The sequence below is a fragment of the Mytilus trossulus genome, chromosome 8 (genome assembly GCF_036588685.1).
Source record: "Mytilus trossulus isolate FHL-02 chromosome 8, PNRI_Mtr1.1.1.hap1, whole genome shotgun sequence".
NCBI lineage: Eukaryota > Metazoa > Mollusca > Bivalvia > Mytilida > Mytilidae > Mytilus > Mytilus trossulus.
The window spans coordinates 53,747,937-53,766,410 of NC_086380.1; the positions used below are offsets into that span (position 1 = coordinate 53,747,937).

The following is an 18,474-nucleotide window of genomic DNA, read 5'->3' on the forward strand; positions in this document are numbered from 1 at the left end:
ACACAAGTTATTTAATGTTTTTGATTAGGTGACTATGCCAGTTAACAAATTAGGAGGGCTTGATTTCAAAGACACTGATGAAACATTTGAAATACGACCTATTGCAGAAACGAATGTGTTTATCATAAGGAGACAGACACAACCAACTACCAACTGTAAATGTGTGAGTACCATTTATCTTCATTACAATATACGTATTTTATTATTAGCGCTTAAATATATGTTAAATATTTTGATTCAGTTCTCTTGAGAGGTACTTCTATGAGAAATATCACAGAGATTGTAAATCATTGATATTCTTCTACTGCTTGATAAGATGAGAATAATAATCACACATATGTTTCATATTGCATTTTAAACATGTATTTTTTTAATTATTTTTAGTCTTGAAAGGAAAAACAGCACAAAACACACAATCGTGTGTTGACTGCTGATAGAAAATATGATGGTAAATTACATAGAGCTCTTTTAAAATTGTAGAGTGCGTAGTATGTAACGTAATTTTTTTTTTTTTTTTTTTTATTTTTTTTTGAAGTAATCATACTTTATTGATATTTTTACATTTGTTAGTGGATACATCAAATACCGGTACCTTATCCCGGCCTCGTTAACCGTTAGTAGCATATAATTAATTTGATTAGTATTTGTTAGTTTCTTAACTGTAATATATACATTCATAAATCATTGTAAATTATAATATATCCAACTAAAAACATTATCAATATAGAATGATCAATAAATCTGAATAGATAAAAAAAAATTAATAAATTATAAAGAATAAATAAATAAAAAAAAAAAACACAGAAGTTTTGAATTTTGGAAATAAATAAAAAAAATAAAAAATAATAAATATATTTTACTTGCAGGATATATTTATTCAAATATTTGTATACAGGCAATAACTTAGAGGAACCTACATGTAGTTATAAACATAGACAAAACATCAAGCATATATATAAAACCAGCATATAACAGTATTAAATTATAACATAGGTGGTGGTGTGGATAAGGAAAGGAATGTACGTAAAAATAATTCTGGTACATAATGTACCAATTTTTGATAATAAACTAGTCTTCTAAAATCGGAAGCCAGGGGTCCCAGCAGATATTGGCCTTATGGAAAGGTTTTCTTTTAAAAAATAAATTCTTTTCTAGTACCAGAGATTCTTTGAGGTAGTTTTTAAGTCCTGTAAAATTTACAATATTTTCACAGAGTTTAGTTCTGTAAATATAGAATTTTGTCAGGAGTATTATTAAGTTTTTTATCCTGTCATTTCCATTGTAACCTAAATTTCCAAATAAAATAATATCTATATTAACTGGAATCAATATTTGTGTTTGGTTATAAATCCAATCACCAAGTTCAATCCATAAATCTGAAATTTTATGGCATGTCCAAAATATGTGCTCAATATCTTCAATAGCTTCATTACAGAAAGTACATTTATCTGATTGTTTTACCTTAATTTTAAATAAAAATTCATTTGTGCCTATGATTCTGTGCACTATTCTGTACTGGAACCAATGAAGTTTAGAGCTTTTTGTGGTGTAGAAAGACATATTATGCACCTTTTTCCAATCAAATTTTTTTTTAATCTTAAAGACCATTTATCTTCACAAGTAGGCCTAGTATTACTTTTTTCTAAGAAAATATTATACATATCTTTTGATCCTTTAACTGACAAAAAAAATGTTCTAATATTATTTGGTAGAACTGGTCCATGAACTTTATAAAGATTTTCTATAGAGATATTATGTTTAAGTGAATTTTGATATGATTTTATTGCTGATATAACTCCATTATAAACTAGAAAGTTAGATTTAATTTCATAAATATTTTTCCATTGTTCAAACGACATTAATTTACCCTCATTATCTACCAGATCGCTAATTAACAAAATACCGTTATTTGCCCAGTCTTTATAGAACACAGATCTGCTACCTATTTTAATATTTTCATTATTCTAAAGTGAAACTGTTAAAAATTCTTCTTCATTTTTTGGTTTAAGTTTATATTGCATTTCTGTCCATGCTTTAAAAACATCTTTCCAAAAGGGGTTTTTACATTTGTTTGGTGGGCCTAGAAATACTAGATCTTCAATATTAATATTTTCTGTACTTTCTATAAGTTTTTTGAGTTTTGTATTGTTTTTTAGCAACCGTCGGACCCACGTTAATTTTAACCCTTTTATATATTCTTCAATGTCTAACATTTTCAGCCCCCCAAATTTATGTTCCAGACATAATATTTTTCTTTTAATCTTGTCAGGCTTGTTTTCCCAAATAAATGAATATAGTGTATGAATAAGTTGTTTAAGAGTAGTATTGCATGGTGTTGGTAATGTTAGAAATAGATGATTTAATTTTGAAATAATTAGTGTCTTGATAATTGTTATCTTTCCCACTGGAGTAAGTGTTTGTCTAGACCAAATATTGATTATATTTCCAATTTCTTTTATTTTAGGATAATAGTTCAAAGATTCCATTTCTTGCAAATCGACAGAAAAGTTTATTCCTAATAGTGTAAACCTACTGGAACCCCATTCCAATCCCCACTTTACACACATGGTATCTTGACTATATTTTTTCTTTCCTATCCACACCACCTTAGTTTTGTCTAAGTTCATTCGGAGACCAGACATTTCAGCATATTTATGTAATAAGCGGAGAGATGCGTCAAGGGACTCTGGTGTACCGTCAAGAATAATTGACGTGTCATCAGCATATTGAGAGATCAAATATTCAGTGTCATCTATTTTAATTCCCTTTATTTCTTTATTTTTTCTAATTAATATTCCAAGTATTTCTGCACATAAAAGAAATATATAAGGAGATAAAGGATCCCCTTGTCTACAACCCCTTTGAATTTCAAAGAATTCAGATAAAATACAATTTTGAGAAACTGCAGAACTTATATTTTTGTAAAAGGTTCTCACCCATTGTTTTATAGAGGGGCCAAAATTGAAAAAATCTAAAACTTCTTCAATGAAACTCCATGATACAGAATCAAAAGCTTTTTCAAAATCTATGATAAGGAGCAGTCCTGGTAAATCATTAAGTTCTGTATGAAATAATATATCATAAATAAGACGAGTATTCTCCCCTATAAATCTACCCGGAATAAAACCAGTCTGATCACTGTTAATAATTTGGGGTAGAACTAATTTTATACGCTCAGCTATGCAGCTTGATGCTAATTTATATGTGGTATTTAGTAAACTTATTGGTCGCCAATTTTTCATGAACTGTCTAGGTTTATCTCCCTTTGGTATACAGGTTATAATACCTTGTCTTTGAGTTATTGATAATTCCCCCTTTTCGTAACCATTATTTATAGACCGAAATACAAATTTTCCTATATCTATCCAAAAAAACTTGAAAAATTCATTTGTGAAACCATCTGACCCAGGGCTTTTTTCATTTTTCATTTTTCGCAAAGCTGTTGTTAATTCATCATAAGTAATTTCACCCTCCAAAGATTCTCTGATGGTATTATTTATTTTTTTGATATCAGTATCAGGGATTTCATTTTTTAGGTTGACCTTATTCAAACTTTCTGTTTTAGTATAAAGCCTTTTGTAATAATTGTTTGCTTCTTTTAATATTTTATCTTGCTCACTGATAGTGTCACCTTTTTCATTGACTAATTTTGGAATAGTTTTATTTATAAAATGTTTTGTTTCTAAATTTAGAAAAAAGTTTGAAGGTTTTTCTCCTTCTTCTATCCATTGCATTTTGGATCTGATGTAAGAACCCCTCATCTTTTCTTGTCTTAATACTTTAAGCTCAGTTTTCTTTTTTTCAATTTCAAAAAATATTTCTTCTGACAATATTTGTTCTTCTAGTTTTTTAATATCTTCTAATAGTATTCTTTCTTTTTTATCTTTTTGTTTCTTCCTAAAAGAAGCATATGCAATTGATTTTCCTCTAATTTCTATTAATAAAGTTTCTAAAAAGAGTTGATCGGTTATAGTAAATTGAATTTCTAAGTCATTTATCTTTTCTAATGTTTCTCTGTTATATACTAGTGATGCATATTGTTCTTTTACTTTATTTATAGTCTCTTTAACAGCAGCTGAATATTCAATGTCATGTAAAAGTGAATTGTTAAATTTCCATAGACCTTTACCAATTATAAAGTTATTCATCTTTAAATGTAACATTATTGGGGAGTGATCCGATCTATAACTGTTAAGAATGTGTATATCATGTACATGTTGATTAAGGCTTTGCGATAATAAAAAGAAATCCAATCTTGCTTGTTTAATGGGATTATTTTTTCTCCAGGTAAATTTTTTTTGTTCAGGGTACAATTCCCTATAGGGATCTGTTAAATCATAATTTTCTAGTATATTTAAAACTTCCTCTTTGGCTTTCGGGTTATTTACATTTTGGTAATTATAAGTATCAAGATTTTGGTTTTGGACTAAATTATAATCTCCAGTTATTATAACTGATTGGTTGTTCAAGTCTTCTATTATATCACTTACTCTAGAATAAAATTCAGGTGAATCTTTATTTGGACCATATAAGCATATCAAAGTTATTCTTTTTCCTTCAATTTCAATATCAATTCCTAACAGATTTCCTTGATCATCTTTTTTTATCCTATGTATCTTGTATTCAAAGTTTTTGGTAAAAAATATTGCTACCCCTCTTTTGTTTGTTGCAAAAGAATTGAAAATACAGTCTCCTCCCCATAGATTTTTTATTGATATTTCTTCTTTTTCTGAAAAATGTGTATCTTGTAAACAATATATGTGGCAATTTTTTGCTCTTAGATAATCCAAAACATCTCTCCTCTTCTCCTTTGAATTTAAACCTTGACAGTTGTATGAAACAATTTTTATACCATTATCACTCATTTATCATTTATTTTTATAGCTGAATAATAAATACATGAGATTTGATAAGTGTAATGCGATCGATTCTCCCATAGTATTTTATATAAATAAGTGATAGTGTAACTCTGAAATGTCTGACCTCCTCTACATTGTCTGCATTAATTTCCTGCTGTATCCTAAATACATCATAGTTTTCATATAATAAGTAATACTGTGTCAAAATGAAAAACAAGCATAAAAAATAAAAGAAACAAAAAGAAAGAAAATTTGAGATCATAGTGTAAATATCAAAGATATATAATAAAAATTAAAAACAAATTACTATTGTAGTGAAGAGCAACCTATCCACTTGTGTTCAAATATTTTTTAATACAGAAATACTGTGTACAAAGGGAGATAAATCTATCTAATTTAAATTATAATAAAAATTATCTCCATCATATAATGTGTTTTCATATCAAAATCTAAATGCATTCAATATACACTGTTTTGATTGATTAAAGTAGGTTTTTATTTCCTTTCAATAGACCACTCTCGAGTTCATCCGTCACCGGAAAAAAACTCGTCAACCATACGCGCCCCTATCATCGTCATTTGTGCGTTTAGGGGCGTCGTCACTTCCTTCCAATGCTGAGCGAGTGGTTGGAAAACTATAATTCTATATTGTACGAATTATTCGGCAAATTGAATTCTCAAAATTGACAATCAACACTGCTGTCATTAGGGAAATGTCAGTAAGTACCTACAGAGCAACCATTATTTCTAGTTTATCCTGCACAAAGACGATCACTAAGACGCTTGATGAACGTAAATAGTGCAGGGATACAGGCGAGCCCCTCTATCTGGTAAATGACGTCATAAAGGCGCGTACAATTGACGAGCCCCTGCCGGCGACGGATGAACTCGAAAGTGGTCTATTCAAATGACCCAGACCGAAAGAAATTAAGGGTTAATGAAGACAATAAAAATGTGTATATTTAGTTTTGTACAAACAGACCAACAAATGTTTGGTTTTCAATAAAATCAGTAGATATTGTCCATGTAGTGTTAACATTTTCAGGATTTTGCAAGTGTATATTTAATGCACTTTATGATATTTACACCATGAGCACAGGAAAACATGTATAAGTAACTGAGAATTAATAGCAGCTAATATAAAAGCTCTTGACATGTACAAATTAAGCTTCAGTCATGCACATTTTAATTAAGCGTCAGGCAAATCAACACAAATAAAAATCATATTAATATAAGCTAAGCAGTAAGCACTAGTGGAAAACATAAAGCATGTTTGAAAAGGATAAGCGATTGATTCTCTTTTAAAAGAAATAAAATTTCTAAATTTCTCAATAAATTTTAAATTAATGGTACTCTTTGTTAAGCCAGCTTCACTTAATCATTCATTTGTAATAATCTCACCTTCTATCATGGTATTATTTGAAACCAGATAATAGTTTAGAAAAAAAAAAATCTGTTGCATAAGGTTTCATTAGAACAAGACTTCTAATGATGAATTTTGTGTAAATCTAACTGTTTTACAGTTTCTATTATTGGGTGAGTACTGACCTTACGACCATTCATTTAAGCGTGAGAAAAGAATAGTCATTAAGCTTCATAATTTGGTGTCTATATAATATGTATATAAGACATACAAAGTTTAACCTAGTATCCTATTTTGGCTATTTCAGTGGGGTAGGAAAACATTCCTGTTTTACCAACTGTACATGCTGGAAAGCACTAAAATAAAAATATAAAGCTGTAGTTTAGCAAACAAATAACGCAAAGAAAAAATAAAATACACCAACATACACACATCACAAAAAGTAAAACAAGAACAGAACATTAACACAACTATACTTACTGCTATGTTACACCCTAAAAGATATTAAAGTATTAAGTATACATTTTTGTATTCAAATTTGTTTATGCATACATATATTTATACTGGACAAGTAAATATACCAAAAGAACCCACAAAAAAAAAACAGAGATACATATATATATAATTTGTGTTATGTTTGTTCTACATGTATAAGTGTTGATCAGACACAACTGATGTCTTTACGGACGTTCCAGACATCTCGTGCATTAAGACGGGTTTCTAAAACCAAGTGTACCCCTCTTACTCTTATCCTTGTTTGTAGTTTTTCTTTAGTCCTGATGTTATATGCCATGTATGTAACGTAAATACTTGATGAGTGTTTTGTTATTTTTGTGAGTGTCTATAATGAATTGATATCAAACGATTTTTATTGTAAAGAAACACTATTCAATTACTAGTAATATGAATATCAATTTTACCTTTTTACGATAGTGCATTATCGGTGAAAGTAATATAACAAATAACTGCTTTTTCACACTGACCTGCAGACACTAGCGAATTCTATTTTTTCAAATAACACATCGGAACTCATTTTATTTGCTGTATATTCTTACATGATATATTTAAACTTCTAATTCATCTTTGAATTCTTTTGTGTTATCTTGCAGGACTCTACATCACCTGATATCGTAGAATGCAGTAACCAGTGTGAATGTTTATGCCACAGTCCAATTATTTATGATGTATGTTCTAACAAATATAATACAGGGTAAGTATGCGAACAACTAAAGTCTTTGTTTATTGTAGAAGGACTTACGGTGACCTTAAGTTGTTGTTCTATGTCATTTGGTCTCCTATTAAGAGTTGTCTCATTTTCAATCATGCTACATCTTCTTTTTAATATCATACGGACTTTCAATTTGAAAATAATGCCTCAATTATAATTTTATATTTGTTCCGAATGGCTGCTCCTCACTAAGGTACTGTTTTTGTTCATTCTACCTTGAAATGGCAAATGTAAAGTTGAAAGTGTGAAGTCAGGAATATGTGACAGACGTTTTCTATTTATTTGATGTGTTTAAGCTTTTGATTTTGCTATTTTTGAAAATGGACTAAATAAACTCAGAATACGCAAATGATTAAATGTATAATTTGGATACTCAATGTATACAACTAAGTTAAGCAATAGTTTAACAGATGTTATTTTGTTTCAATAGGTCTGCTAGTCCACCGTGTAGTGCCCGATTACCAGATACATCGGGTGTAAGTCAACCAGATGATACACAAGGTCTTACCACATGTTATGTTCCAAAATGTCATCAAAAAGCAACAAAGACGTATGTGTTAAAAAATAATATCCAAAAATTTTATGTTATGGATTGTTCGCCTAAGGTTTAAAAAAGTCAACAAATGACGGCTTAAGTGTAGAAATTGATTTTCACTTCACATTTTAAATTCACTATATTCATTTCAAAGTGTTTAGTCTTAAGATAGAAAAAAAAAGTCCATTGGAATAGAAAACAAATAAATAGTAAACAGAAAAGCAAGATGGATTTTTTTGTCAATACGGAGGGGTTAAAAAAAATTAATATAACTTGATAACTTACTGGGTTCGTTACAAAATATCGGAAATGAAGAAAAAATTAAAGGCTTAGGATTGACCCACTTGCGTGTCGCGGGCACTTGCAGAAGGCTACCCTCAACCATCGAAGCGACCAGTAAAGAAACGAAGAAAAAAAAACGGAAGTTGTCAATTATATAATTTTCTACTCTATAGTTTGATGAGTGTTTTAAAATTATAATTTGAACAATCTCGACAACAAAATGTCAATTTTGACGATTTATTGTGTTTTGAACTTCGTTAATTTACTTCCTCAATTATAATACGAAAACTGATTTCAGAAGTGGTTCAATATTGGCAAAAATAATGGGAAGAAATTCATACAAATATCCATAAAGTTTTCGTTAAAAACAATAATTATTTAAACATATTTCTTAATAGTATAAAAAGTATGACACAATATATATGTAACACTCAGAAACGTGTCCTTCCCCCCAAACGTGTCCGATTCCCCCAAACATGTCTAGTTGAAAACTGAGCCAAAGCGTGTCATTTGTATAAACGCCCAAACGTGTCCATTTCTCACTAATCCCCAAACGTGTCCAATCTCCAAAACGTGTCCATATCAAGCATTATTTGGTTATTGCTATTTCTTTAACGTATACTAATTTTACCATTTCATTAAAAATATACATAAGGCACGTTAGTACTTTTTCAAACCGGAAGAATTAAACTGGGTTAAAGTGGGGGCGTCATTTCGACTATATCGTATGTAAATTGTAAGCACACATGTTGAGTTAAACTGTACCGTTAACGGGTTAAAGTGTCCCTTTCTCTGCGCGTTTAAACTTCAATGCTCTCTCTAATTATGCATGATTCGCAATCAACAGTCTAAAGTTAATTTACTCAGCAGAACTGATAAAAACATTCAAGCTTGTATGTTTTTTTTCTAATTTGCATGAACTACTTGCAACTGGACAATACGCAACCAGCAGTCTTAAGTTTATCTTAACAATATAACAGTAAAAAAATTAAAACATGTATGTTCAAATGTAAAAAAAATAAAAACAGGTAGTCTATATTCTCTCTAAAGAGAACTGCAAAAACAATAAAACTTGTATGTTCTCTCTAAATATGCCTGCAGACAAAGTTACTTAATAATAACAGATTAATTTTGCCATTATTATGATCATTAAAAACCTACATCGAACTAACGTAATCTAATAAATGACAACTTCATCACGTGTGTCTCCCATCATAGAGTTACCGTAAACGTTATCAGCGATTTTATTTAGGAGATACCAGTATCAGCGCTAAAAGACGTGTGACGTTTTGGCGTTAAATATTGGACACGTTTTGGCGAATAACAATTATCGGACACGTTTGGGGTTATGAAATCGGTCACGTTTGGGGAATATTGTACATTTTGGACATGTTTGGGGAATATTGTACATTTCGGACACGTTTAGGGAGAAAAGACACGTTTGGGAGAGTCAGACACGTTTGGGGGGAAAGACACGTTTGGGAGTGTTACATATATAATGTATAAAACTGTTGCTTTTTTATCTTAACTCATCGTTGTTTTGAGACTAGACAAATCTTACATCTTTGTGGCATTGAAAGTCATATTCGCAAACATTTAACTTATTTTGTAACTGTAGACTCGTTATTATTCGTTATATAACGATTTCCGTGAATCTCGAATTTAAAGGTTCAACAAAAAACATTTTTTTCTATTGTCTAATAGTCGAAAACCACGAAATCAAATATATACTTAAATCCTCATCTCTATTCACGGAAAGTAGTAAAAAAGGTCATGAATGAATCTACTATTTTTTGAAAGGAAGATATATTTGGGTTTTTCCCGGATAGTATTAAAAAATGTCACAAAACTTATTCATTTGACCTTATTTCAGAGACTGTTTCAGCGAACTAGAATGTAGTTGGTGTGAATATAACGACCTCTTACAACAAATAGCTACGCCATGTTGTAGGCTTAAAGAGGAATGTACATTTGGTAAAACAAAATCTCAATACAGAAATACGTGTGGTATGTATAAAACCAATATGTACTAGAAATGAGTAACAATGTAACATGAGTGCAAGTTATGGGGAGCAATGTATGCATCTTATAACGGGTTATCAGAGTGTTGGTTTGCATTCGTTTTACCTGGTTTCTAGTTTTGTATGTAATGTTTTGCTTACTAATTTTTTCGTCCGTTGCTTTTGGTTTTTTGGTTTGCCCAGACGATGTCAGTTTTTTTTATCGATATATGAATTTTAACGCGCTCTAAAATGATAAGATATAGGAAGATGTGGAATGAGGGCCAATGAGAAAACTCTCCATCCGAGTATCAATTTATAAAAGTAAACCATTATGTTGGTACTATTTTATCATGAACTGTTTCTCTATAATCCTTAGTGTTCGGTTCATTTTTATATTTTTTGTGCATTAGGAACTTTGAAACAGAAAATAGGAAGATGTCGTATACTTACAAATGACAACAAATCACCGGAGATAAAGTGAAGTGTTTTTTTTTATTCTTACAGTTGAACCATGAAATCGATATCCACGAAAATGCAAGTTTTCTTCAATCCACGAAAATGTATATAATCAACAGTATATGTGCAATGAACAAACCTTGTACCACATATAAAGTTAAACACTTCAAATAAATTATGAATATACAGAACAAAAAAAACAGAATGATATGCAAATAAAAAAATATCAACACAAGTTGACAGCCCTGAATAACAGATTTCTGACTTTAGAATAGCATAATATACAGAATGTAAACGAGCACCCAACCCTAATAACCAACTGTAAAGATCACCTGTGACTCATCACATCGAAAATTTCAGCTTGCTTCGCAGCGATTTGTTAGTTGATTTGTTAACTCTAATTCGTTTATTTTTAAAGGACAAAATCTAGTTACATTTATTAAACAACTTATTATATTCCCGTTATTTTTTCAATTTTCAAAAGACGCGAAAATAAATGGAGCCTGAATATCAATAAGGTAACAGAACATACCAATTATACTTTTTTAGCAGCGGCACCATCAACCACAACTGACAAGACGTCAGATGAAATAAATGCAGGACAAATTGGCGGAATAATAGGTGGATCAATCGCCTTTGGCATCCTTCTCACTCTCATAATGATTTGTGGAATTAAGTTTTTTAGATCTAGAAATCGTAATGAAAATGCTGATCCGTATATAGAGGCTATTCCAGATTATGAACTTAGACAATACAGAGAAAAGGAGGAATGTAGTAGTACGGATTCACCACCACCGCCATACCAGATTCAACCGGCAATTAATCATAATTTTTATGTTGACTCATCTCCTGGACATAAAGTTTGATAGACAAATAGTCATAAAATGTTTTTTTCGTAACATCCGTTTTCTGCTAGTTTCCATGTTATACAAACCCATATATTGAACATTATTTATATTCTTTGTTTCTGACTTAATTTTTTAAAGTTTAAATCTCCTCATTTTATAATTATATACATACATATATTATCATGTTTCCCTTTGTTAACCTATTTGAATAAATATACTAAAAAACAGGATTAGTATTGCATGTTTTTTAAATTTTTGATAATTTAGTAGACGTCACATCTAGAACAGATAATACATAGACCATTTTTTTTATATATGAAGAATTTACATAATGTGTTTCTTACTTATTTTTTTTTTAGTTTTATATATCCTAATTTAATATTAATATATATGTGTGTGGCATGTTTAAATTCTTCTTATGAATGCACGTTTGTAAATTTAAAATTCCGGAAAATGTTTATTAATATCAATTGCTTTCAACATTCGGTTTAGTATACATAATTTCAGTTTGGTGTTTGCCGAATGTTAGCTGACATGTTATAGACTATTTTCATATTATAGACTCCACAATTATTCGACAGGTTATCTACTCTCTGTTTCTGTGTTATGTCAATTACAAGCAGTCAAAAAAAGTGAAAATCAAAGATGTGATCAGTGCAATTTTGGGGGAAAAACTTGTCGATTTTCGATGATAAAGTCATGTATAGAAAGCATTTGAATAGTTAACTTTCCCTCAAAATTGTACCGATTAAAATCTTTAATTTATTCATTCGCGATGATCTTGCTTGATTGAGTACCATAATCACGGGTAGTAAGGTCGTCATATCGAGGAGCGTTAAGTACAGTGATTTTGTCATAGTTTGGATAAGTTTGACATGACGGTGTTAAGTCTTTTTGATGAAAATCAATGCAAAAATGTAAACATTGGGATATTTTGTAAACGAAACTCTTGATCATTAATTCAAGCTGGTAAGTACCTTTGTATAAAGTTAATATGTGAGTACATTACAAGTTGTATCATATGGTTAATGATTTAACACAGAACAAAGCTTGCGTATGTCAAAATTTAAAACTTGCCTATTGGTTTATCGTGCATAAAAAAAGTTATTTTCTTACAGTCTGTTACATCACATATATCTTCGTGATATAACACTGCTGTAAATTATTCTGAAAAATACCTACTTTTACAATCAATTCAAAATTACTGAAATATCTGTGTCATGGTTTGGTTCATTCGTGTCATGGTTAAGTTCATGTTCGACATGGTTCAGTTATGTAATTCTTGTCGTGTATAATGAAGAGTTACTATCAAAATTGACAAAAATCGTTCCATTTGAAACACAAAAGGACATAAGAACGCACATACAATGTAGTAATAAGGTATAAGTAGATGCAATACCATGGCCAATGATATATATATCCACCTGAAATCAAATGACGTAGATGTTAGCAGCTATTTGTCTTCAAGAGGCCTTCAACATTCAACAATGAGCAATACCATGTTTTTAAGCAAGATATAAAAGGCTGCGACAAAATTCAATGTATAGGAATTCCAATTAAAAAACCATCAGCCTAATTTCTGCCCAAAATAAATAGCAAAATATGATACACAGTTACATACGATATTCACGGCATTACAGACACATAACTTGAGACAGTATAAACAAACTATTGCGGAGTAAAACATGTTTGCGGGCTCCCCAACCTCTTCTTTGCCTTAACCATACCACACATGTAAAACTCACCAGATCGGGTTTAAACAAGAAAATCAAGTAACAGAAACACTAAAAATACAAATAAAGTACAGATATTTAGTAGGACCTAGTTTCAAACTAATAACAAATGATAAAAAGTCATGATTCTTAGATAGCTTCTTTTAAATTTCAGGGTGGAATTATGCTGCCAATATTGTGAGCATCTTTGGATTATGTCTAGCAATAAATAACGATAAATATTTAACACTGTAGTTTCATTGAATAGCATTATATGAAAAATATTGAGAGGATCCTATTTTTTAATATTTGTTTCTTAATTTAGAAATCTTTTGTTGCCGCAGTCATATTATAAACTTGAATCCTAAAGAACTTATAAACCAATACTAAGTTTATTTATTTCAGTAGCCATTCAATGTTTCACCAACCCCGACGATCTACTGCTAAACGTAAAAGTGCAATCGTGAACCCATATGATGGATTTGCACATGGTGCTCAAGGAGTCATCGTCAGTACCATAAAAGAGCTTGTTATGATATCTAAATATGTCATTATCTGGAAAATGAGACAATATATCATTTAAACTTTATGAATACTAGAAATGAATCAGTATCACCAACAGGTTCAAATGACCCGTCTAAAGGAGCAATAGATGCAGTTGCCTCTAAAAAATTGTATGAGTCCAATTCAATGCATTTGTGTAAAATTTGGAGCCTTATCGTGTAAATAACCCAACCACATTATGTTAGTATGTGCCTGTCCCTAGTCAAGAGCCTGAAATTAAGTAGTTGCCGTTTGTTTTTGTGTTACATATTTGTTTTTCGTTTATTTTTTGGTATATGAAATACGGCCGTTAGTCTTGTTGTTTGAATTGTTTGAGATTGTCATGTCTGGGCCTTTTATAGGTGACTACACGGTTTGGGCTATGCTCGTTGTTGAAGGCCGTACAGTGACCTATTGTTGATAATTTCTGTGTCAATTTGGTCTATTGTAGGGTGTTGTCTCATTGGCAATCATACCACATCTTCTTTTTTATACAAGCGCTAACACGGTGATGTCATCCCTTCGAACCAAGATCCATCTTCAAACATACGGACATAAAGCAGTTAAAAGGTAGAACGTATAAAAAATCAAATAAGGAACAAATGAGTATCGAACATGAAGTAAAACGATCGGTTGATCACAAACACATAGAAATAGGTCATAAAAAGATAATTTTACCTCAAAAAATTTAGAAATATTACCAGATAATAGACTATAAACAATTAAAAAGGGGTAAGGATATTAAAAATCGAATAAGTAACGAATAAGGAATAGGGAATAAGTAACGAATAGGTTACGATAGGGAATAGGGAATAAGTAACGAATAGGTAACGAATAGGGAATAGGGAATATGTAACGAATAGGTAACGAATAGGGAATAGGGAATAGGTAACGAATAGGTAACGAATAGGGAATAGGTAACGAATAGGGAATAGGGAATAAGTAACCAACTTGACGCACATACTTTGAAAGTACTTTTTATTGTAATTTCACCTATTATAATTTTAAAACCAATAAATTTTCAAACTGTTGTCCATGCCACGCGTAACTATTCGGTTTCGCAAGTTTTCGTAAATGGTTGAAGACTTATGATGTCATCTTAATATCTTTTGATTAGTTTTGTATTTGGGTTACTGTATCATGAACTTATGACCCTACATCTCCTTTTATTCATCATAAACTGGTTCAAAACTTAAAACAAAGAACAACCAACAAATGTATAGTTTTCTAGAAAAGAAAATGAAAAACAAAAATTACTTTTTGACTGGCTGCCACTTTTGAGTAGAAGTCTTTAGCTATTTCACTAGTGATGCCGCTCATGATATCCCCGTCAGAGTCGAGCATAGACATATGGAGAAATTTAAAGATTATATGTGAAACAGAAGCAACGCTTTGTCTTTTTTGTAAAATTTTATCGAAAGCTAGTTTAAAAGAGCAGTGAATTTTAAAATTTCTATTGTAGAAAACTTACGAAAAGTAACATGATATGTTAATTTACGCTTTTACGAGTACACCCACTAAATTTGGTTAAACAGGCTTTTTTCTTCTCAGGCAGTTAATATATAGTGTAACTTCGTTCAATAACAGGCGCTATCTATCAAATTTTCAGTATTAAAGTGAAACACATATTATATATTTATTTCGATCTAAACCATGACAATCTTGACCAAAACCATGACGATTTTCTAGACTCTTAGCCGACCCATGTCAATCGCTTAACTGAACCATAGCAATTCCGATATCTTGCTTATTCTGCGTTAATTTCGTGAAACAACAATTCCAATATAGATCGTTTGACCTCCAATATAGATTCAAGCATCTTATTTGCTTTTTATCTGCTCGTGTGAATAGAACTGAAGCAATAGTTTGGGGAAACAACATAAATTAACCATGTCAAACTTATCCAAACTATGACAAAATCACTGTACTAAACGCTCCTCGATATGACGACCTTACTACCCGTGATAATGTTCTACAACAGTAAAGGTAATCTGTCGAAAAAATAGTAATTCTTAAGTCAAAAGTTGGTTATGTGAAAAATTGACTATTAAATTGCCGTTACATTCAGAACAGTATCAATACTTAAAGTTTCCTGCCATAGTAGATCACGCTCTCTTGACTAGTATACATGTAAAAGTGATAATGTTAAACCAGGGATTCTATAAAATTCCTTAAATAACAAATGATTTTGAAAAATAACAGCTTCACTGATTATGTTAATCCTTTTATTAATTTGTACACACACATAACACAAATTACATGTTTTTTGTCAAATTCCTTATTATTAAATCCTTAATGACATAGCTGCAAAGATATTTTTACCGGCAATTTAATAAAACACTGGGATGTTGATAATCATATTTCGTTTATAATACCACGAACAAAATGAGCATGCTGCTGTTGCCTTCTCTTTGGTTGCTGTTGTCTTCTCTATGGTCAGGTTGTTGTTTCTTTGACACATTCCCCATTTTCATTCTCAATGTACAGAAAGACGTCTTAATTTGGATGACATCTGCTTTTTCATAATTGCTGCATTTCTTTTTTTTTTATAATGGGCTCTTCAAAAACAGTTTTAAAAAAAAATGGTAAACAGCATGTCTTGCTGAATTGGTATGGTATTAATAAAAGATACAGCAGAGTGAGAATACTAGGTAGTAGGGGCATGATTCTTAACAAATTGCTATTATGTTAATTAACAAGACGATACCATATGTTTTTTTCAAATGAATAAGAATAAGAATAGTTTTTATTGATAATTACAGCTCCGAAAACTGAACTTAACAATTACATTAAATTTATGTTCAATTATTGCAATTATTAAAATGCTTATCTAAAACAATTGAAAATTTAAAAAAGTAAAGCGATACAAATAAACCAAATTTAATAATCAATCAAATTAACACTTGCCATTAGAATTCTTTTTCCCGACCAATAACATGAATAGGAATAAAAATGACAATGCATCCAGTTTACACAAAAATAAATGTTTCATTGCGTATACAATTTCCATGCTTTTCAATTGATTATAATTTAATGATCGTTTCTGTATTGTCCTTATAACAACTTTTTTTTTATGACTTATTGGTCTCATCCCATTCGTACATCTTCAGTTGTAAAAGAGGGACGAAAAATACCAGAGTTAATCTCATAAATCGAAATAAACTGACAACGTCATGGCAAAAAATGAAATAGACAAACAGACAAAGAATAGTACACATGACACAACATAGAATACTGAAGAATAAGCAACACAAACCCCCACCAAAAACAAGGGGTGATCTCAGTTGCTTCGGAAGGGTGAAGCTTGTGAACGTCATAAGAAGGAATGCTAGTGGGATCCATTCTTTGCTTAATACAAATCTTCTCTGCGCTGTTTATCTAGCTATAAAACCAGGTTCAATCCACCATTTTATACATAAGAAATTGCGTGTACCAAGTAAGGAATATGACAGTTGTTGTCCATACATTTGATGTGTGTGAGGTTTTGATTGTGCCTTTTGATTAGAAACCTTACTTTTTGAATTTTCTTCGTAGTTCAGTATTTTAGGGATTTTAAATATTTTCTATTCATCAAGAAGTTATAACGAATTTTCCTGAAACATAGCTTTATATAGAACTAGGTTTATTTCCTTAATAATGACTTATGTTGTTATTGTGCATACTTTGGAACAAATGTCAGTCTTTGTAATAGGAATCTAGAAAACCTTTTTTTTTCTATAGACTATCATGCTATTGGAGTGTACCATAAACAATTGATCGAAAATAAACTGACAACAGAAAATATTTTTTTCCGTTTTGAATTTCATCGGCGATCGTTTTTTTCGTGATTACATTAATTAAAATGTATTAATCATAAAACTTTGGAACGAATAGAAAACAACTGGCATGTGCCTGACCTGGTACAGGTATTGTGACAGGATTATTAAGTTTAAACCTATTTTGTTTTTTTTGCTAGTAACACATTTGAATGTGATACTGTGAATTTAAAAAAAAACAGGAAAATTGGGTTTTTAAATAGCCAACATGTACGTATAAAAACAATCAGAAGAAAAGGGACCGAATTGCAGCAGAACTTAGATAAAAGATCGACGAAGGTCGTCTTTAAACATATGTAATTTGGTTATTTTTATGTTTACATTGTGAATTATTTAAACTCATTCGTTTTAATATACTTATTAACATATCAATGGCATTTTCTATCAAATTTTGTTGTAAAAAAATAGTAAACATATCATATAACATTTAAATTCGTCTTTATATCTGTCCACCTTTAATATCAATATTAATTGCTATATATCAAATAAAATTCCTCAGGCTGGTGAACACAGGGAATCTAACAAACTAAAGAACAAAAGAGTTACTAGCCGTTACGGAATTTTTTGTACAAATATAGTGTTTTAATATTCGTACTTTTATATTCAATACAAATATAATGATGGCAGTACGATCGGTACTTTAAATGTTTACAATCGCTTCAATGGATTTGAAAAGATTTGAACATATATTAGTAATTTTTAATATTTCCTGTTAATTTATGTTTTGCATCATGAGGAATACTTAGTGAATTATCATAAGGTTAGTCATGTATTTATAAATCAAATAGTGTTTGTTTTTTTAAATTATAAGGATTAATTTAACACATGGT

General features: G+C 30.4%; 3 protein-coding genes across 4 annotated transcripts in view; 2 read left to right on the forward strand and 1 right to left on the reverse strand.

Annotated features, from left to right (window-relative positions):
* The window catches only part of LOC134681140 (VWFA and cache domain-containing protein 1-like), a 29,679-nt gene extending 17,900 nt beyond the window's left edge, over positions 1-11,779 (forward strand). The window contains exons 16-20 of one of the 2 annotated variants that reach the window (XM_063540590.1): positions 29-163; positions 7,332-7,432; positions 7,881-8,000; positions 10,141-10,274; positions 11,279-11,779. In XM_063540590.1, coding sequence (XP_063396660.1) covers positions 29-163; positions 7,332-7,432; positions 7,881-8,000; positions 10,141-10,274; positions 11,279-11,592 — 804 coding nt within the window. In that variant the 3' untranslated portion in view covers positions 11,593-11,779. Of the gene's footprint in view, positions 1-28; positions 164-7,331; positions 7,433-7,880; positions 8,001-10,140; positions 10,275-11,275 lie in introns of both variants that reach the window. The other variant, XM_063540589.1, reaches the window with a different exon arrangement.
* On the reverse strand, positions 1,069-2,533 carry LOC134681483 (uncharacterized). The gene is made up of 2 exons (XM_063541119.1): positions 1,977-2,533; positions 1,069-1,608 (listed from the first exon to the last, which is right to left on the reverse strand). The coding sequence occupies exons 1-2, from the start codon at positions 2,484-2,486 to the stop codon at positions 1,069-1,071; spliced, it is 1,050 nt and encodes a 349-aa protein (XP_063397189.1). The 5' UTR covers positions 2,487-2,533.
* Positions 11,780-17,680: 5,901 nt separating the features above from the next.
* LOC134727765 (VWFA and cache domain-containing protein 1-like) overlaps positions 17,681-18,474 on the forward strand; it is a 46,888-nt gene continuing 46,094 nt past the window's right edge. Inside the window, exon 1 of the mRNA XM_063592151.1 lies at positions 17,681-18,404. The gene's annotated coding sequence lies outside the window, so the exon portion shown is untranslated. The remainder of the gene's footprint in view (positions 18,405-18,474) is intronic.